This window comes from Convolutriloba macropyga, chromosome 4 (assembly GCF_964194025.1).
Source record: "Convolutriloba macropyga chromosome 4, txConMacr16.3, whole genome shotgun sequence".
In the NCBI taxonomy this organism is placed as follows: domain Eukaryota; kingdom Metazoa; phylum Xenacoelomorpha; order Acoela; family Convolutidae; genus Convolutriloba; species Convolutriloba macropyga.
Window position 1 is genome coordinate 24,382,961 of NC_134471.1, and position 22,475 is coordinate 24,405,435.

Below are 22,475 nucleotides of genomic sequence, written 5' to 3' on the forward strand. Positions count from 1 at the left end.
CCCCAGAACAACAGCCAACCCATATAGTTGCTGAGCAGCTCTTGCTGTCTCAGGGGTCCACCACACTCGCCAAAGCTCGAACACATAATTCATAAATTCTTCATGGCACTCGGGGTATGGTGCTGTTAACTTTCGTTCGAACTAAAAAATTCAAAAATTTCATAATCTACCCCAATATATGCCAGAAAAATATATTTGTAACTTCAAAAATTTACCTCTTCCCCCAACCAACATTTGAGGTACTGCACTGTACCAGGACATATCTTAGCGTATTTCAATAAATTCCTATCTTTATTATTTACACAATATTCCTGCGCAACCCGCAGCGAATGAAACTCCTCTTCAGAGAGGACAATTTGAGTTGATATATACTGCTCAGAGAGGAAAAATTTCATCTTTCTGGCATCCAACTCCAAATCTAAGTGTTCGAAGGCAGAATAATTTGCCTCTTTAAACAAATTTAGAATAGTTCTGTTCATTATTCTTAAGAAATAGACTAGTATTACTCTCAGAATATTTCTCTATTTATACATGAAAAGAAATATACTCCCACCAGTTAAAATTCTTATTCACTCTGTCTTCACGGACAACCCTCAATCAACCAATAAGATTGGAGTATTCCGCCGGTTGCGCGGATAGTAATCCGCTCTCAATACTTCTGTAAATAGACAGAATGATAAAATGCCGTAGAAACAGTTAGCCAATCAGGGCTCAGTATTTTGCCATCCGCACGGACGGCCCAATTGCCATTGAGAAAACTATAAAATCTGAACTCAACTGAATCCATTCATTCTTCTGAATCTCTAATCTGCAAATTACAACTACAAACTCTCGTCTACAAATACTACAAAATTCATTTTTAAAAATGAATCCCGAAATCGAATCTCTGTTCCCCGAGGAGGGAGAGGTTATTGAAACCGAAAACCCCCCTAAGAAATTTCACTGAGGTAAATCTTTTGCTCTTTCCTTTTCTGTTTCGTCTTTTTGCAAAAACAAACATATTGATAATATCACAAAATTATTTGTGATGGCAACTTTCATATATCCCCCACGCAAATTGTGAGAAACCAAACACCGAAATTTTAACAAATCTAAACGCCGCTCACCATCAATTGTATGCAAAAACTGCAACATCATTAAAAGTCGCTCACTACGATTGTTCACTTATGGACTCTAACAAAATGTACTCACTAAACAAAGTCGCTCCTTGTAAAATTGAACCACAAAATGTTGAAATTTCAAAAGTCAAATGACAAATCTTCAACCGTTTCTTTAGAGTAAAACTAGAAGCTACTATATGTAGAGCAAGCCACCAAAGCATTAGGTGGTATTGCGGCCTTTTCGACGCTAGTGGAATTGATGCAAAACGTAGCACATTTACCACAAACGTAGATTTAACTCCAGAACAGTGTAGGCAGGCTAGATTAACTAATAAGTTAAGTATTAACGGAAAAGTAATTCCGATTAAATTAAATGTAAGAACAACTTATATAAAAAATTCCGGTCCCAATATTGGAGAAAATCCAAACGAATGTGACGATTCTGGTTGGATAATTCACGATACGTTTGAAACATATATGCAGGATACAACTTTAAATGTTAACCTGCGGGGAGGTTCAGTAAATAACTGGCAAAATATTCCCCTGCCTTGCTCATTATCAGAAGGCGGTTGTCAAAGTACTTCAACCGACCCCCGTGCTTATAGCTGGGAGAAACAAGATAATTGCTTGTTCGCTGTAAAAGAACAATTTGAAGGCAAAATGATAAAAATAGGAGATAATTATTATATCTCTAAAGAATCAGAGAAAAAACAAAGCTTTCTATTTCAAGTGTACATTAAGCCTCAATCACTTTGCAATAGCAATAATATAGTTTATCCGTCACCATACGACACACTGTATGTTGCATTTACAGGCGGATTTAATATGAATACAGGAGAGGAACTCGAACCTCTACCTACTATAAATAGAATTGATAAACTTCCGAACAGTTCAATAAGTTCGCTTAATATCTCCCGAACTGAGATAGATTATGAGGCGCATTTGAATACTAAATTCAACTATTATCAGTACACTAATTTCCGAAGGCTACAACTCTCTGAAATAAACACTATACAACAAATTTGTGAACTAGAACGTTAACTTAAAAATACACAACTTGCATATTTGCGTCTCAGCCCTAAGCTGGCTGGTTTTCTGTTAACTAATAACAGATCTATGATTTTAGAGACAAATGGCAATGTAGCCTGGCTCTATCACTGTCCAAAATTTTATTCGCCTTTACAAGTAATGGATACTTGTTATGGTAGAATACCGGTGTTATATAAAAATAAAGTTCGCTTTATCGATCCAGTTAGCGGACAAACTTTCACTACTGCTAAACAACAACCAATTAACAACAAACAAAAGAATCTTTTTCAACTAGATATTGAAAATGATAACTCTTGGATCGAATTAACTCCACGTATAACCCAAGTCACTGGGCCAGCATTATTTGCACCCAGCAATCAGAAACACAAAATGGTTTCAATGAAATTTAAAAACGGACAGGAAGTTTCTTTTCATGTCAAAGAAAACATGATTGCATTTTGGAACGATGTAACTTTAAATTCCGAAATGAAAGGCGCAGCGCAAGAGTTTTCTCGTGAATTAGTTGAGATTCAACATAATAAAAGCCAGCCTAGTGGTTATAGCAACTACTATACTACAAAAACAATATATTCAGATTCTCTAATCTCGTCACAATTTTTACACAACCGGTATATAAAAGCCTTCGGCCGGATAAACTATTATTTAGAGCAATGTGGAATTACTTTGGCTGTATTCCTTTTTGTGAAATTTATATTCGACATTGTAGTTTGCATCATTCGAGCACTACAAATACACAAAATTACAGGAGCCTCAGTGAGTTTTGGGAAAGTAATACTATCAGCTACTTTCTATATACTTTTTCAGTCCATAGTATTTTCAGTATTTCGTCCTACTGAAGAAAGAGACGACTCAGAACACTTAGTACAAGACCCAACTTATAAAGAGCCGACTATAAACATATACCCTCCTATACAAAGTGAGCTACAGGCAATTAGACAAGAGAGAGAAAATCAATCTAGCAATGATGATTTCCCCACCTCTCCAGTGTAATTAAATCTAATTAATTACAACTATAAATCACCTTTTGTATAAAATTTTTTTTAGAATACAGCAATTGATGACAACGAATTTCTTCTGCCAGCATTTGGGGAACTCTTAGATGACCAGTCTCCATTGGAACTCTCAACCGATATTGTAGAGCAATATCTACTACAAACTGTGGAATCACAATTGCAACAAGAGCAACCATCCGAACAACCACAACCCGGACCCTCGCAACTTCAACCACCAGTGGCAGCAGTCCTGCCAAAAGCCCTAACGATACAAGACAAAATCCATCGACAACTGAAAACAGAACAACTTGTGTGCAACCCCAGCTTCAAAGGGCATCCGAAGTATGACATGAGCTTGAATTATAAGCTCCAGAACCACGCTAACTTGTATAAACTCATGTCTTACAACCCTAAAACAAAAATTTATCGCGCGAAGAATCTAGGGATTGACAAACAAATTTTGTCAGTCCCCTTCTATCTTTTCACCGCTAATTTAGAAAGCTCTGAAGATAGTTACATCCGTAACCTCGAGCAGAGTTTTCTAAAGGAAAGGTACAAAAACTTCCAACTCCAGCAGCGCAACGACAGCCTGCTGCGAGAACTACGTGACTATCGCAATGGAGACTTTCGAGGAAACGAACAACTTTCGCCCCTTTGAGATGGGGAGAGGAAGAAAAAAACTTGTTTTTATTATCTGTAAACCTTAACAATTATCTGTATTTTTTTTATTTCATGCTTACCTTTTTATTAATGCTATGATTTTCATTTCACCCCCCACTAGGAACCATGTCGGGATGTACTGAAGTAATGTTTATGTTGAATACTTAGCTTAACTAAGCTAAGTATTCAAATTACATCTTTCTAAAAATAGATTGATGAAATTAAGCTGAACCACTCATATTGCGTAAAATGTCCGTTAAGCCAAACGGACATTTTACCGTACAGTCAGCAGGACGGGAATTATCCCGTTCTGACAACTATATATAGCGAAGTAAAAATCACAACTTTGAGAAATTAAGAATTGATAACTCAGAGAAACTGAGAATTTAATATCTCCAAATTGAGAAAGTAATCTCAACACAAAATATTCCAAAGTGAATGACTTATCCAATCTTCTCCTCTTTCTAACTTTCATAACTTTCTAACTTTTATAACTTTAAGTTTTAACTCTTATAACGTCATTAATTTAGCTGTGAATTTATCTATGTTAGACTTCTATAAAGATTATATAAAACTTATAACTAGATCAATTAGTCAAATTTACTTACTTGGATCAATAAATACTTTTATGAGACTTATCAGGCTTAGAAAGATAGCATATACTAGGAGTACGACCATCGAGTCAGAAGTTTGAACCTTCGCAACCCATACCCTCTAGTATATATGGAAGAACTCTGCCGCAAAAATTAATAAGACAGTCCCGCGAAAAGATGTTCATTCGCAATGATAGAGTTTGTCCAGCAACTCTTGATTATCTAAAGAATAAGAAAACTATATCTATACGTTTTTGCTTTTAGCTCTTCTTTGAAGTTGATGTTATCATCTAAGGCGATACTCTAAGCATCCACGGAATATTTAAGAAACTTTTCAAAACCGTATTTATTACTGCATTTTAAACCAAAAAACCGGGTCTTTTGATAATGATTTTTTACAAGTTTCACTTCAATCAAAAACATCACTGATTTTTTTCTCTTTTAACTATTTTTAACAACAACTTTAAAATCGTCTATGCAAAAGAATATACCCTCCTTGCTTATTGTTTTTACTATTCAAGATGACTTAATTTTCAATATTCAAGATCACCCAATGGAATCAAATTTAGGTTTCAAAAAAACATTTGTAACATTTCAAATATTGCTGCCTTATTTTATTCCAAGAAACGTTCACACGTACAGCCAAAAGTTAGGATGCCGCATTGAACAAATAGTTTCACTTAGGCTTTAATTACGAATATAATCTTTTGTGATATAGTAATTATTATTGGTATGAAGGAGGCTCGGTAATGTGCGTTTACACATAACATTCTGACCCACTCACTCGCATTCTAGGCATAAATGTCTACCAAATGAGGAACAGATCGAAACCCCCCAAAAATTCAAAGTATTTTTCGAAAAAAATGTGTATGAAGAAAACGATATCCTCCAACGCAAATAACTCACTGGAGTAAAAAATGCAACATTAGAATGATGAGATCAGCCATTACTAAGAAAGCAAGTCAAGATGAAGAACCAAATCAAACAACAGTAACAACAAGCATTAATTACATCCAAAACTTTATGTCCATTTAAAAAAACCTAATAACCAGGTCAAAATAGCGTCAAATAAACGTAAACTATGCAAATAAACTTGTGCTACACTAGAAAAGATATAGATCGACTCCATAAAAATTATCGGTAAGAATTAAACAAAAAAACAAAAAATCAAAGTTAAAAAATTGGCTTATACTTTCAAAAACAGATAATTTCAAAGTTACAAAAACCGTTAGATATCAATTGAAAACATTCAACATGTTTATGATCCCATGCGGTTATATAGGAGGTCATTTAAATCTGTCATTATTCAATTTTTATGCGGCTACAAAAAAGACAACAAACAAAAATTCAATTGAAAACTTGCCAGAAAACGCTGCCGAAGCTGTAAGGCCATATTTTGCAGCTCAAAATTTGTTCAATTGAGCCTTCGTTGAACGCCAATAATGTGGTATGCGACCTCTTATCATTAATGAGAATAGGCAACAAGCAGACAAGAAAAGAGAAAAAGGGGCAGACTTAGGTAATACTTTTGTATTTTCCGGAAACAATTATTTTCAAAGTCATGTAAACCATTAGCTACAAAATGAAATTTTTAAAACTTCGTTTATCCGTCCAAAGGAAACACTTGAAACCTGTGATTATTCAGAACATGTCTGACTTCTACAAAGAGAACGTCCTACAAAGACAAAAATCAAACATTAGTTTACCTTTTTTCGCAGCCAAATCTGTGTCGAAGCCAGTAAATTCATGGCTAATTTTTAAACACATTTGTTTTGTACACTTGCATATTATTTCGACAAAAATAATGTCATACGTGACCTGTATTTAATTGTTTTTAAAGCCATGAAAACCATCAGCTATCTACTAAAATGGGAATATAGAATCATAATTCCTCCATAAAAAGCCAAAGAGAGCTGTCATTATTCAAGAAAATGCATACGACTAACAAACAAAAAAAATTGAATCATTTTTTCCTCCATAAAAAGCCAAAGAGAGCTTTCATTATTCAAAAAAATTTTAACGACTAAAAAACAAAAAAAAACGACATTAAAAGTCAAAATTAAAAAAAAAATAAAATAAATTCTTCAAGAATTGGGTGTCGAAGCCGTTAAAACCATAATCTAAACATTTGAAGATTTTTGAATATTCAATTGTGCCTTATTTTAACGCCAATATTGTAACATGCGCGAAAGGATTAAACTTTAATTTATCAAAAACAAGAGGAAGAAAGAGCATTATTTCTTTGCTAACACTAAGATACATGTTGACCAAATTAATAGAAAATAAGATTCCATGTTCAATAGGCTATTGTTAACTTAAATATCAAACATTTTTAAAAGTCAGAACAATCATAATCTTTCGAGTAATTAAGCTAGATATGTTAACTTGGAGCTGCTTCGGAAGCCAAGTGGACCTAACAACATTGATCTTTGGTTTGTATAAAGGCCGAATTGTTTTTTGAAACAAGACCAGCAAAATACAATTCGCATTATATTTGGGTGGTAACAGTCCAAGATTGAACCAAAACCAATCATTAAGGCTGCTGCTTTTCGTCCATTAAGAACACTCACATGTTTCAAATATTATATATCTAGATAATTTTTGGTTAAAAGATCAAAACGAAATGCTGACTTTCAAAACGAAATGCTGACTCTAATCATAGAGTAAGGTTAGCAGAAGACGGACAATTTTGAATTCCAGACTACCCTCGACGGAAATGAAAGTAGGAATAGCTCCTTTTGTAGTCTAAAAAGATTGTGTTGTTTGTGTTGGGTTTGTAATTCCGGTAAATCTAATAAAAGTGGACTAAAAAGGCTTATTTCAGGCAATTTTTGAATTTTGAATTTCCATAAAAAATGCTCCGGAAAATGCTAATAAAGATGACAAAAATCGCTCTAATATTCACAAAAATTTAAACCACGGTAAATCGCTCTAGAGAACGAAATTCAAAAAAATCTTTTACTTCCTTATATTACGTTGGATGGGCTTCTTAATGATATCATTTACAACTCTACGATGATTACATCGATCGGTCCCGATTTTCGGAACAAAAAACGCTGTTGAGTATATAGTACCTCCCCCCTCAAGAGGGGTCGGAACATTAAACAAAATATAGCAAAACTTGAGCAGCCTATATTTTGTAAGGTTGATGTTAATGTTGTCCATAAAGACCGAAGTATTTGAACGACGTAACGTTTTCGATAGTTTGCTGATTTTGTGTTTTTTTTTGTTTTTTGGTTGAGTTTGATGTCAAGCAACACACATTTAATTTTTGAGTTGTTGAGTGTTGTTTTTCTGGAAAAGAATGCTGTAACCTTATCGGATTTGTCACAGTTATTTTTATCCTACTGCCCCGATCCAAAGAAACAACAGTATTGTCGCTTTAAGGGCGGCAATTTTTTTCATTCGTTACTGTGAAGGGCATATCATTTAAAAACATTAAAAAACAAGATGAAATTATTGGGTCTCAGACAATATTGCTGTGGTGGACCGCAACTGTTTTTTTGAGATTTTTTTTCTTTTTGAGTGTATTGATACCTATTCATTATCATCAATGCAGAGGAGGTTTTATAACATTGAAACAACATGCTTATTTTTTTGTGAGCGTTTCCACTGTGTCCAAAGTCCTGAAATTTTTCAATAACCAAATTAGTCTTTTGAAGAAAATTTTCTTGTTGAAAAAAGTTCAAAATAGGGTACAAAAGTGTTTCAAACATTTTACCAAGTGTGGAAAGCTGCAAGATTGGTCGACAGTTTCCAGAAACAGACAAATCACCATCTTCATAAATAAATATATCTTTTTGACGCTTGAACTCCTTCCGAGAAAATACCGTCCTGAAAACATTTATTGTACAGCTCTTTTTATTCTGGGCTAATCATGGCAAATATTTCTTCTTCAAATGAAAAAGTTTAAATTGTGGATGGAAGCTGGCTCGTTCGTCCGAAAATTATTCCTTATAATTGTGAGAAAGAACGTTGAACTGTTGCTCCACCTCGTCTTAAGTTTTTTCTCTACTCTAAAATTATCAGTGTTTTTTCAACAATATTGCCAACTAATATAGAGTTTTTCTGCGTCTTTCACTAATTTTTAGTGTGCTATATGTTTTGACAGTCAACTGATGGTAGATTTTGAAAAATCATAGTTGAATTTTGCGGCTTTGCTCTGTAATTAGATCCACTTTTCAAACAAACTTCGGTGATAGTGCTTTTTTGAGAGTGCAAAAAAGATTTCACAATTTTTCAGTCCAATAAAATCTATCCCCAGAAAGTGAGACCAATTCCTCGAGAGCTGGATTGGTATCTTTGTTCTCAGTTTTAATGGTTGCGTTATTCGCACCCAATTAGGAACCTTCCGCGAATATTTTTAGTGTATTGCAAACGAACAATCTAGCTTTGAAATAATTTTTGAACTTTGAAGTTTCAGAAAATTTTACTGACTTTGCATGCACGAAATCTTATTAGAACGACATTAAAAATGGTAGATAGGTTGTGGCGTCTTTTAGTTAAATTTCATTGTTTTCCACCTCGTGCCCAATGCCAGTTTTTGATTGTTAATTGGCGGATATGTCATGTTTCCATCGTGTTCTTTAGAAAAAAAGATCTGATGCGCAAGTTCTGGTTTGTTTCAGTTTCCTACGTGCACCTGAACCACGCAGTTATACGTAGAATCAATTAAATCCCTCATTTTTATAGTTTGCGTTTTCGGGTTCCACTTCGGGTGGTGTTTAGTTTAGGTAATTACCCCCCCCCCCCCCCCCCCCCAGCGATCTAGTGTTTGGTAAATGCGACAGAACTATGTTATGGAAAATTGGAGAAAAAACCATTTTATTTGAATTTTGTTTGATTTCTACTGACTACTAGTAATATCCAATTAGTAAGCTTCCTTAGAGCTATTTTGCGCTGTTCATTACAAGCGTTTTTGATATGTTTGTTAACTCGCTTTTCAGTTTACCTTTTTCAGACATTTTTGACATCTTTAGGTTTTTTTGTTATTTAACTCGCAGCGTGAACATTTGCGCTTGTCTTCTATGTATATTCAAAGTGAAATTCAAAGTGAAATATTCTTTTGTGAAAAAAACTGTAATATCGTCATTTATTCATTTTTTGTTCCGACCCCTTTTGAGGGGGAAGGAACTATATACTCAAACGGTTTTTTTTGTTCAGTCAATTTTGGCCGATCGATATATTCATCGTAGAGAGTTGTGAGTGGTATCATTAAAAAGCCCTCCAGCGTAGAATATGGAATTAAAAAGAGTTTCTTGAATTTCGTGTTTTACATGGAGTTATCGTGGTTTGAAGTTTTGTGAAAAATAGGCGGATCTCCGATGTTTTAATTCACATTTTCCAGAATCTCGTCTAAAATGTCGTGTTTTTTGCTTAAATAGATAAAAATTGTACAATAGTACTGTTGATATCAATTTTAGAGACAAAAAAGTTTTGTTAACTATTTTGATTTAATTGTTATGTCTAAAATTTTGGGTAAATTTTTCAAAACTCAGCCTTTTTCATCAAAAATTGCACGATATAAGTTTCTTTAGTCCATTTTGATTAAATTTACAGAAAGTACAGACCCAAACACCACTAACACAATTTTTGTAGACTCAAAAGGGGGCTTTTTACATCATATTCCGTTGAGAGTGCTCTGTAAATAAAACTTCGCCGTTTTTTGCTAATTTTCTTCGTTGACTATCAAAAACGCAGCATCTATTTTGGATTTTTTAACTAACAAAAAATCAATATCTATAACATTCGAATAATTAAGTGTTCTTCAAGAACAAACACCATTAGCAGGGCTAGTTTTGGACCAATCTTGGTTTGGTATAATCCAGAAATAATTCGGATTGTAAACAGTCGGTCTTTTTTTAAAAGAAATCGATCTCTTCTACAATAATTAAATAACAGAACATTTCAAAAAAAGCTCAATAATGATAGTTCCAATTGGGTTCCTAATTAGCTCCAGATTATTGTATCTAGTTGATTACTTGAAAGCTTATGGTCGTTTTGACCTTTTTCACGTTTTCTAGTTTTGTCATATTATCACGTTATTGACAGTTCATATATCACATTATTGACTTTACAAATAAAATGCAATTGATTTTATCAAAATGCTTGTAGATATAGATTAAGATTTTAACGGCTTCAGCACTACTTTCTCGAAGATTTCAATTGCTTTTTTTAAATTGTCTTTAACTGCCGTTTTTACTTTCCCTTTTTAGTCACATGAAATTTTACTGTAAAGTGACCCACTTTCCATGCCTTTTCATGGAAGAATAGATGAGACGATATTCTGATTTTAGTAGATAACTGATAGCTTTCATGACTCTAAAAACAATTGTTTTCCAAATTAAAAAAAAACACTTCTAAACTTTGCAAATTTTTTCCTTTCATTGCCGGGTTGTTATCTAGTCTCGTTAAAACAGGCCAATTATGACATTATTGTTGTCTTAGGAAGGTTTCAAAGGGAATTAGTGTCACACAATCTAATGTTTTTGAAGAATTCACTTACTTTACTGGCTTCGACACGAAATAAAAAGTAAATTAATTTTCGATTTTGTTCATGTTTGACGTTTTTGTTGTAGACATCAGACATTTTCTGGATAATTACAATTCTCATGGGATTCTTTTGAAAGAATATACAAACCTAATTAAATTTTTTGTTCTGTAATTAATGGCGATCATGTCTTTGGAAAGTTTTTTTTCGAAAAATTTTTAAAGTGTTACCTATTTTTGCATTTTGTTTCTCATTTTTGTCTGCTTGTTACCTTGCTTTAATGATGAGAGGTCAATTAATACATTTTAGGTGGTGTGGAAAGTGCAATTGAACACATTTTGATGGCCATAGTATGGCTTTACGGTTTCGAAAGCGTTTTCTGCCAAGTTTTATTTGATTTTTTGTTTGTTGTCTATAAATTCTTTTTATAAGCTCGTCAAAAATGGAATACCAGCAGCTCTTAGTTCCTTCTATGGAAGCATTGGTAATCGTTCACCTATAAGATATTTTATTTGATTTCTAATGGTTTTCATTTTTTCAAATTTAATTGTTTTAAAAAAAAGCGAATTGTTCAACTTTACTGTTTTTGTTCTTTATTGTCTAATTGTTACCAAGCCCTTTTATTGACTACTCTCTTATCTTTTCTGTTGAATTACAAGTTATTTTGTTTAATATCAGTTTTATCTGACGGTATTTTGACTTCTTTTAAGTTTTGTTTTTTAAAACGGACATGAAGTTTTTGATGTAATTAGTTTTTATTGTTGCTGTTGTTTGATTTTGCTGTTCGTCTTGACTCGCTTTCTTAATATTTGCACATCTCAACAATCTAATGCGCCGTTTTTACTCCACCACAGTTATTTGCTTTGGAGACTTTCTTTTCCTTCATACACCAATTTTTTTTAAAATACATGAATTTTTGGGTTTTTCTATGTTCCTCATTTGGTAGACAATCAAGCCAAAATTGTGGATGAGCGGGGTCGGAACCTTATGTGCGATCGCACATTACCCAGTCGCCCTCTTATTGTTTAGATACAAACTGATATGGCTTCAACTATGTCAAATCACAACGTTCGTTCAGGTTCAGGTAAGTTTCTACGTACTATCTTTGCACTGTTTATTCACTGTTTATTCATGATATGAACGTTGTACCCCGAATTGATCTATTGCCATTAAAGGGTTCGATCAAAATAGTAAACGAGAACAAGAGTCAAGCATATCTAATATATTTTTGTTTTTATTTTTGTATTCAACGCATGTGCCCATCCTAATTTTGAGATAACTGAACGAAAACGACAACAACTTGGTAAAGAAACGTAAGCATTGTCCGTTCGAAATTATGAAAAACTCGGATTTAAGCTTGAAAAATGTTCGGTTTGATCTGTTCAGAAATGTTAGAAACCCTTTAATACCCGAGTCGTCACTTCTTAGTAATCATACTAAGATCATATGTTATACCATACAAAACATAGACTATATCTTAGTATGGTCATAAGAAGATTTCCATTTTTTCATAGTTTTTAAGAAATCATAATTGATCTTTGTATTAAAACCAAGAAACCATAAACAATAACGTTCGGTTAAACGTCAAATAAGCATATATGATTTTGCTACTACAAAATCATACATGGTCTCAGAATGAAGAAATATAATGATTTTGTTAGAGCTTTTAGAGGTTTTCTATCAATTTTTATCTCTGATATCAATGTGAATGGTGACTTTATTTTTACACTCACTTGTAGATTACTTTTTGGTTAGTTTGGTATATAGCTGCAAAAACTGATTGATATGAAGCAAAGATATCTATTGCTTTTTTCAGTTTAAGCGGCATTTATTTTTTTATGATCTTAGTATGGTTGTCAGGATCCCATAAAACGATATTTGAATTAGTATGATTACGTTGATGCTTTTGTAAATACAGGCGTCTTTTAGTCGTTTGTTCACTTTCTGGCTGAAAGTATGGTAGGACTTGTTGCTTTCATCTAATTTAAGGCATCTATCAAATTTTTGATGATCTTAGGATGATTGTCAAGGTTTCATACAAATCATATATGACTTTGTATGGTTACTGAAAATCATATATGACTTTGCTTGTTTTCTAAAAAGCAATTATGGGGAGCAACACGGGTATATTTTGTTTTTAAAGAAGATGGCAATACCGAAGATTTCGTATGTTAAAGAAATGCTGAACAAGTGTCGATACTTCATCACGTGTTAATATTTCCTTTGTGTTAACACCCGGGCCGAGGTGTCCACCCCTAATACACCGTTATTAAGCGTTATTAAGCGAGATTAGGGTGTAAAGCGTTTTCCACTCTTAAATAACAGGGAAAAGAGTGCAAGAGTGTAATATTATTTTTACACTCTTTACACTCTTTTCCCCGTTATTTTTGGGCAAAATCCTCGACCCGGGCATTGCGTAGTTCTGGCGGGTGTTCAATTGTCAAGATCATGCTGGTAACAGGTTGTTTTACCGAAGATTATCTTAACTTTGGAACTAGAAGTTTCTCATGTTGGAATGCCGGCGCCCTTCGTTTAGTATTCGCTTGTTGTTTTAGTACTTGCCTGTTTACACACCCTCAGATGAGGAGAAAAGTGACCCCACTCTGTTTGCCAACAATGTTCGTCACGTCATGGCCAGGTTCAAACCGTTATTTCAATTTATCAAATATGGCAGTGTCGAAGTCCGTAATGAGGGAAACGAAGCAAAAATGAACGCTAGTTTAGCAAAAAAAATGCTGTTTTTGTTTTTTTTTTTTGCATTTTTTCTGCATTTGTATGTATTTTTTTGCAAAATGGTTTTCATAAAATCTTGCTGTCCTGGTTTTTTATTCATAAACTAACTGATTTTATCTCAGAAGTTAAATGTTTTTAAGGCCAAAGTCACCGATTTGCTTTTAGTGTGTTGAATGTACCCGTTACCAGCTACACATACAGAGACGGAGTTCAATTCAGGAGAAGGTATCTGGCTTCTAAACAGGGCTGGAGTGCCAAAATAGCAATATGGAACAATCTTGCATCTAAAATTGGGTCAGTATAAGTTATTCTTGAAAATACGTTATTAAAAAAATTAAAAAAAAAATTAGGTTAATTGCTACCCACCCGATGACCCAAGTGACCCAATGTGAAGCTGAAAACATTCAATTCTGTTCCACTAGCTATACTGAAAAGTCAACGGAAGGGGCGGCTATGTGTGTGAAGGGGTGGAATGATTTTCAAAATCTAGAACACCATTATTTTCAAATTTGTCGAGCAGAATTCAGCCTAATTTATAACACTTTTCCAATAACGCATTTACTATAGCAGAAAGTTGTCTAACGTTTTTCATCAATGTTTGCTGCAATCGCAACAATTGCATAAAGTTTTCCTATTTTAATTGGTTGAACTCGAAAATTCAAGATTTTCTTTTTTCTACTTTTTAAACAACAGCATAGCAAAAAAAGAGTTCTGCAGAAGAAACCAACAAAAACATGTGCAAATTTTAAAATGTATAGGAACTTGTATTGCCATTACTTTCATATAAATAAGCTGTTGAAATGCGATGAACCAGTATCAAGGTTAAAGTAGCAAAACTCATGTTTTAAGCAAAAGCGTTCGCTTAAATATCAATTGGCTGAGCGATTTTCAATTGGCTGAGCTGACAGACCCCAATAGTTCTCATTAACTTCAAGCGTAAATAATTGTTCCGACTCCACTTGTGGGGGAAGGAACTATATACTCAAATGGGTTTTTTTGTTCAGTCAATTTCGGCCGATCGATATAATCATCGTACAGAAATGTGAGTGGTATCATTAAAGAGCTCGTCCCGCCTAGAATTTGAAATTAAAGAGATTTTTTTGAATTTCTTTGAATTTTTTATTTTTCGAGGAGTCATCGATGATTGAAGTTTTGTGTGAACACGTCATATTTGGTATGATTTAGTTCACTTTTAGTATAATTTTTCTTCAAACTATGATCTTTTCTTTAAAAAATTTTCACTCAAAACTACATTTCATGCCACAAAGGGAATCAATTTTGTATTCCTAACACACAAAAGGTGATAAAAAGACTAGTTCTGGTCTCATAGAGAAGTATACTATAGAAAAAAAATCGAATTCTATTTGAGAGCTGTTTCTTGTTTTAGAAAACTTCATATTTTCTCAGGTCACCTAGACCAAGGTCACTTTTTATATCGATGTTTGGTTAATGATAAACCTGATTTACAGTAAAATGGCGCCTAATGAATAAAAGACACGTTTTCAAGGAATCGTACATGTTTTTTATGGCTTCGACTTTGAGTTTTTGTAATATTTAATGAAGTTTTGATTTTCTTTTTGAGGTTTTACTGAATCTTTGGAGTTCTATAGCATAGAATTTTTAACTAAAAGTGCGATGGGTTTAGTGTTGAGCTTCATTGAAGCTATTCAGTGCTTTGATTGGACAGCTTATGACTGTTACGTTTTTAATTATATTTTTTCGAATTTTTTTTAAACAGTAACCGATCATAAACTTATTTCTGTAAACCGTAAGTCAGTCTCAGTATTGGGAAGACCCCCTTCTTTGTTTCCACTGCACACAAAATTAATCTGGTTTCAGGTTTTATCTTCTACCTATTAGATTTAAGACTTCAATGCCACGGGTTTTCATAATCTTTTTTTAATTTTTTGATAATTTTTCTTAATTTGGTTCCTTCTGAAATACTATCACATTATCCTAATAATGATGGTTCCCATTGGTTAAGGAATGACGTTCAATGGATCATAGATAAAGTTATCAGAGAAAAATTTATGGTTTAATGGCTTCGACACTTGCTTTTCGCCCTTTTCTACTGATTTTTTGGTTTTTGCCTGTATTTGTTGTTGCGTTCATAGTCATAAGACTTACTGTGATATCTTATTGACTACCCATGACAAACATCTTTTTTTTATCAAGTTATGACTGAGCGTAATTTTTGACTCCTGTTGAAAGCTATTAAACTTATTGTCTGTTAAAACTTTAAAAACAATTTTTCAAAAAAATATTTAAACATTAACCAATTTTAATTTTATCTTCATGATTTGTTAGAAATTCTCAGTAATGACCAGAACAATTTCCTTTTTTTCTACAGCAATCTAAAATATTTTGCTTACCGTTTTTTTCTAACTCCTGGTTTTAATGGCTTCGATGCCAAAAAATTTCAAAAATTTTTTTAAATTTTTGGATATTTTTGTATTTTTGGTTCCTGTTGAAATCGTATCACATTATTCTAATATTGATAGCTCCCATTGGTTTTGAGAAGACGTTAAATTGAGCATAGATAACATTTTCAGATAAAAGAATATGGTTTAAATGGCTGCGACACTCTGTTCTCGCACTTTTCTATTTTTTTTTTTGGTTTCTGTATTTGTTCCATAGTCATAAGACATATTGTGATATCCTATTGATTACCCATGCATGAAAAACATCTTCGTCCTTCTATTGAGTCATGACTGAGCGTATTTCCGGGCTTTTGTTGAAAGCTATTGAATTTAGTGGCTGTTAAGCCTTCAAGAAAAAATTTTCGAAAAAAATTATTTGAACATTAACCAATCGTAAACTTATCTTCGTGAACTGTACGAACGCCTCAGTAGTTACCTGAACTCGTTGTTTTCTACTTCAACAAAAAATAATCTATTTTGCGGCTCTATTTTCTACCTATTGGTTTGATAAAAGGGATGCGCGAGTTTTCATAAATTTTCTGGACCTTCGGAAAATTTTTGGATTTGTTGGTGGATCTTCTGAAATCACATCACATTATCCTATTAGTGTTAGTTCTAATTGGCTTAGAAGGAGTGTTCAATGGATCATAGATAAAATTTTCAAGGAAAAGCTTATGGTTTAAATGGCTTCGACACTTTCTTCTCACACTTTTATACTGAATTTTTGGTTTTTGCCTGTATTTGTTGTTGTTTTCTTAGTCAAAGATTATTGTTATTTCTTATCTCGTCGATGACTTCTCAATGACAACGATTTTTGTCGACCTATCGAGGCTTTAGTCTTATGCTCCTATCGAGCGCTTTCATTGCCTTTCGCTGAAACCAATTGAGTTTAATGGCTTTCGTGGTTTTAATATATTTGTTCATATTCATTGATATTTTGAAGTCCTATTGAAAAAAAAAGAATCCCATGTTGTTAAAAAACAACGGATGATAGAAAATTCATTACCGAAAAGTTATTTTTCAATGGCTTCGACACTTTCTTCTCACACTTTTCTACTGAATTTTTGGTTTTTGCCTGTATTTGTTGTTGTTTTCTTAGTCAATGATTATTGTAATGTCTTATCTCGTCGATGACTTCTCAATGACAACGATTCTTGTCGACCTATCGAGGCTTTAGTCTTATGCTCCTATCGAGCGCTTTCATTGCCTTTCGCTGAAACCAATTGAGTTTAATGGCTTTCGTGGTTTTAATATATTTGTTCATATTCATTGATATTTTGAAGTCCTATTGAAAAAAAAGAATCCCATGTTGTTAAAAAACAACGGATGATAGAAAATTCATTACCGAAAAGTTATTTTTTAATGGCTTCGACACTTTTATCGCTCAATATTTTTGGCTATTTTTTTAATCTTTAGATAAGCTTAAAATGCTGACCGGTCTCAAAAGCTTGTAATTGAGTATTCAAGTATCGATGTTACCCGAGGCAGTTAATTTATAGCGAATAGTCTCAAAGTTTACGATATTATACATTTTTAATGATTTTTTGAAATTTACAGTTTCTGTCCTTTTTTTTTCTTCGTCAAACCTGTAGCTTATTCTCATCATTGAGAGACCTAATTGAATTTTCTGTATTCAAAAAATTTAAATGCTCTGTTATATCATTCCGTAACTAATGTTTTATTTGCGGACAATATGCTTTTAAATAAAGTTTTATTGGTGTACTTTTTTTCTTTTTCTTTTCTTTTAGCACATTCGCGTAATAACAGATCCCAATGATTTTCAAATGTGGCCCAAATGCACTTTTTTAATCTTTCAGTATAATTTAAGTTGCATTGGTATGAATGAAAAAGGAAGGAAGAATACATAGTATTCTGATAATAGCTAATGATGATTCTAATGGCTTCAACAATTTGTGATTTCGCGAATTGTTTAATTTTTTAAGTTTTTCTGCTTCTCTAGTCCGTTCCTATGGCTTAATCTAACCAACGCCAGGTCCTATTGGTTTCATAATGAAAAATTAGTAAATTTATTACGAATTCTTTTGTTAAAAGCTAATGATTTTTAAGACTTTAGAAATTATTTGGTCTAAAAAAAGTTGATCGATTTTCCAATTTCGCCTTATTATTTCCTTTTGTCGACTTTGTTACCTAGTTTCATTCAGGAAAATTGCCGTCTGCTGTATAGTGTGGACCTAGTAAAAATGGGCATTTTAAGTTTTTATACAATTGCATTTTGGCGTTGTTACTAGGTGCGTTCAAATTTAGATACTTAGTTTCTGCCGTGAAATTTTTGTTTTTGCTTCTTTTGTCCTTAGTTTTTCCTCGTAGTTTTTTCATTGAAAGATCTCGTCAGCGCTGTAATGAGGCATGGTATTATGTTTTTCATTAAGTAGTTAGGTTTTTATACGTTTTTTTAAACTCAAACATCTTTTTTTACTATGTCTTTATTTGGTTGACAATTAAGTCAAAAGTGTAGATGAGCTCGGGTCGGAACATCATGTGCGAACGCACACTAACGAGCATCCTTGTTAACCTACAAATTTAATCCCTTAAAAAATTTTCTCCCAAAGTAATCCCGAAAACAGCTTTAGGCAACCAAGAAACCGGATTCATCACCCTGCGTGTATTAGCACTGAACCACTACAAAGTCAGTATATCGCTGAGAAACGGTACTGGATCAGTTCGTTTCAAGTATAATTCTCCATCGGTATGCCCAATCAAAAAAGCATTGTATTTTTTCAGTATGCGCATTCTAGATTCAGAGAAAAACAGAGCATTCCCAATTTAAAAGATAATTTCGAAAGCATACAGATTTGACAAAACCCAAATATAACGAAGCCCTTACATTTTTTTCGCTCGAACTTTTTGTAAAACTTAATCATTTTTTTGGTAAATTAATCAATACGCTTGTAATATTATACGATTTTTAAGTGAAGGGTCATATAGTTTTTTTGTCCAATTTTTTTTCATATTCACGGTCGCCTCAAAATTTTATGTCATTTGTGACAAATCGAATTCCAACCAGATCTTTGTGTAGCTAACCTTTTGTCTCTCGAAGGCTCTTTATTATGCGCCTTGAAAGAAAAGTTATCCTTTTTGCTGAGTTGACAAAACAAAATTAACTGTGCTATGGCTACATTTAGGTTGCCGAGCCGCTATTTCGGGAGTGACTCGGATATCCCAATGTAGCTCACAGCACGGTTAAAATAACATTGCCAATAGTTTTTGATTAACTTGTAAAATACAAAATCTCCTCAACACCACGACAAATTGTTTTTAATTGTGATATCTACGAGCTCGTTGGCCAGAGTGTTAATATAAACTAAGTGAGTTTTTTGTGATCATAGAAAAAAATCAGAGTCAAATTTCTCTAAAATTTAGACTGGCTTGTCTATATTTCGACACGATGATAAAATGGACAAGTGTAAAAAAGGTCTCTAAATAGTCCTCAATTTACGTTGTATGACTACTGAAGTATTCTGGGTGGTATATTTGCATCATTCTTAACAAGCAAAAAAGCATGCGCAAGAGAATTACATTAAATCACACACATTTTTCCACGAGTTTCTTTTTTTAAACTTAATTCATTACAGAAATCTGGTAAAAACTATGGTTCAAGCTTTCATTTAAATAAACGTATGTACCAAATTTATCAGTGAACCGAAATGCTTCATTTGATTAGGGCAAATCTGATTGAGTGGTAAATTATTCTTGTAATTTTTTTTCTCTAATGTTAAATTTCATTTGGCTTTTTTTTTTAAATAAAAGTCGTCTGTTCAAAGTACTTCTGCATTTGTTGACTGTACATTTTAGCAAATCTAGCGCCGAAAGTATGCAGTGAAATGTGAAACAAATGTGGGTCGTAGTAAGAAAAAAAAATTTAAAGAACCATAAATTGGAACTGCGTCAGACTACCGTATAGCTATCTAGCCACAATACGAGCGGTAAAAATTTTTTCAGGTTGACCAGCCAAGTTCTGGACGATATTTTGAAGTACATTGTTCAGAAGCAGCGATCGAATGATTTAGTGGACTCTGATTGGTTGGAGGAAGTCTTAGGCATCCAATCAGATCTGCCTAAAAACTCTGACGTCAGAAATGCTTTAAATGAATTTCTGCCCACCATCCATAACTCAGAGGTGAGAACTTAATAATTTTTCTCTTTCTTTTGAAATAAAAATTTATATAAATATGTGGATTTTTAAACACATAGATATTTCATAATTAATGCGTTTTGTTTTAGGGAAAGATCAGCTTAGAGAAATTTGTGGCTATAACAAGTTTGTGGTGCTGCAAACAGGAGAAAAACCTGGATTCTCTCAAATATCTACTAACTGTGAGTTTGCGTTTGAAAATAAAAAACTAAATGTATCTAATGTTTCTTAAAGTTAACAAACACAAAGGGTCAAAATATTTCTCAACAGCGTGTATATTTTTCATCACTGAGGAAAATTTCTTAGAAAAATGAGGTTTATTTCCGCATAATTATGCACAAATTGATTTGCGCCTGATTTTTAGTACATTTTCTTTTAAGTGGTTCTAATAAAAGTATTATTCGTGACGTATTACTTTAAGAAACTTTTTCAATTAGACGAACTTCCTCAGCTGAAATAAATTTAGGTGCAAAATCATGAAATCAAAATATTTCGCTGAGTCATTTCAGATTCACCTTTTGCCCACTATGAACGAAATCCAGGTTATAGTCCCAGACCAAATCCACCTCTGATAAGACCGATTTGAGTCACACACAGAGCGTGTAGTGCGACTCAAATTACAGGGTCTGGAAAGTGTTATAGTCGTACGATAATCTAGACAATGGTCGCAAGAAAGTCTGGTCACAGACCAAAGTCTGGACATAGTCTGGAAAATTGTTGCACGACATACGGGACCAGGGTCGCACGAAAGTCTGATCAGAATATCTGGAAATAAGTTGCCCCAAAATCTGATCACTGAGCTTTAACTGACAATTTTAATTTAACTGCAGTTTTTCGCCACTGTTTTTGGCGACCCAACAGCAAAATTGCATGCAGTTCAAAATGAATTTTTGTTTATAATTTCATAAATTAGTTTTGTTCTAACCTTAATAAGATATACTGCTGTATTCAATTTTTAATTGAGTACTATGGATTGGAATTGCATATTTTATACAATTTCCAAGTGATTTTAACATGTATTGAAGAATTCTCTGATCAGAGGTACAATCTACAGGACGGTTTGATCAGGGGAAGCGCTGGTCGCACTAAAGCCCACAACAAATTCGGATGGCACAAAAGTTGGTCGAAACAATTGTCGCACGAAAGTCTGATCAAAGGGCGCTTTTGCATGGCATTGTCTGATCAGAAATGGTCACGATAGCACAAAGAAAGCACTTTCCTTGGGTCACACGAAAGACTGATCAGAGGCTATTGTGGTCTGGCACATCTGATCAGATACTATAGTCTGATAGAGGTGGCTTGGGTTTGGGAATGAAAACATAAATAATTTGTGCTGTTATTTTGATCCTATTTTTCAGATTTGCGGAGTTGATGATTTGAACCACATATCAGAAGAGTCAGTAAACAGATGTGTGCAAACAATATTTGAGTCCAATTCTGATCATCATAGCAAGAACGAAATAATTACCGACATGTTTAAGCTAAGCTATGTCAATTTCGGTGAGTGTTTTCCTTTTAAAAAGTCCAAAAACATTAACGCATTTTAAAATTGCATAATGGTATTGGTTGGGTGCAATGTGATATTTTTTTGCTAACTCTGTTTGCTTGATTGTTGGAACTCAGTTTGCTGAAATTAGACTAAGAGAATAAACACTTTTTGAAAAATTACTATTTTGAAATTTATTATTTCAAATCTAGGCCTTTTTACGGTACTGACTAGTGGAGTTATCAAAAATAAACAGGATTTCATTCAAGTTTGCCTATTTTTTTTAAATACTATAAAATAGTTTTGAATATCAAGGCACGCAAAAACAGTTTTTCTGTTTCCCATTAGTTGGGTCACAAATTTTGCCGGCCTAACCCAATAAATGATAAAATGCAATCATTTATTATTAATCGATTATGACTGAATCATCGTGTTAGAGTTAATTTAAATTGACTTTTTTTTGGCAATTTATTGTTATGTTTCAGAGACATTCAAACATCATGTGTGCAGAAAACAAGGCGATTTCTTGACGTAAATAACGGACAAAAACAGTGTTTGACAACTGCTACCTAAAAACTTTGTAGAAAATTTATGTGTTGTCATGAAACCTACGTTATCAGCTGAACAATTTTGTCTTGAAAACTGAATTAGTAACTACTTTTTAAGTTGAATATTCAAAAAAATCAGTCTCAATTGGTCGAAAATGAAACTGTTGCTTGCATAGAACAATTATCATTAGTCAGACAGGCGATTTTCTTTGCGTTGGCTGACGAAACAGAATTACTTCTGCGGATCAAC

The 22,475-nt window shown here is 33.3% G+C and overlaps 1 protein-coding gene across 1 annotated transcript in view; it reads left to right on the forward strand.

The window, feature by feature from the left end:
* Nucleotides 1-22,212, forward strand: part of LOC142337534 (lysophosphatidylcholine acyltransferase 1-like) — a 61,680-nt gene extending 39,468 nt beyond the window's left edge. The window contains exons 6-12 of the mRNA XM_075386828.1: nucleotides 11,915-11,969; nucleotides 13,441-13,523; nucleotides 13,784-13,912; nucleotides 19,999-20,176; nucleotides 20,281-20,373; nucleotides 21,550-21,691; nucleotides 22,163-22,212. Coding sequence (XP_075242943.1) covers nucleotides 11,915-11,969; nucleotides 13,441-13,523; nucleotides 13,784-13,912; nucleotides 19,999-20,176; nucleotides 20,281-20,373; nucleotides 21,550-21,691; nucleotides 22,163-22,212 — 730 coding nt within the window. The remainder of the gene's footprint in view (nucleotides 1-11,914; nucleotides 11,970-13,440; nucleotides 13,524-13,783; nucleotides 13,913-19,998; nucleotides 20,177-20,280; nucleotides 20,374-21,549; nucleotides 21,692-22,162) is intronic.
* Nucleotides 22,213-22,475: the final 263 nt, after the last annotated feature.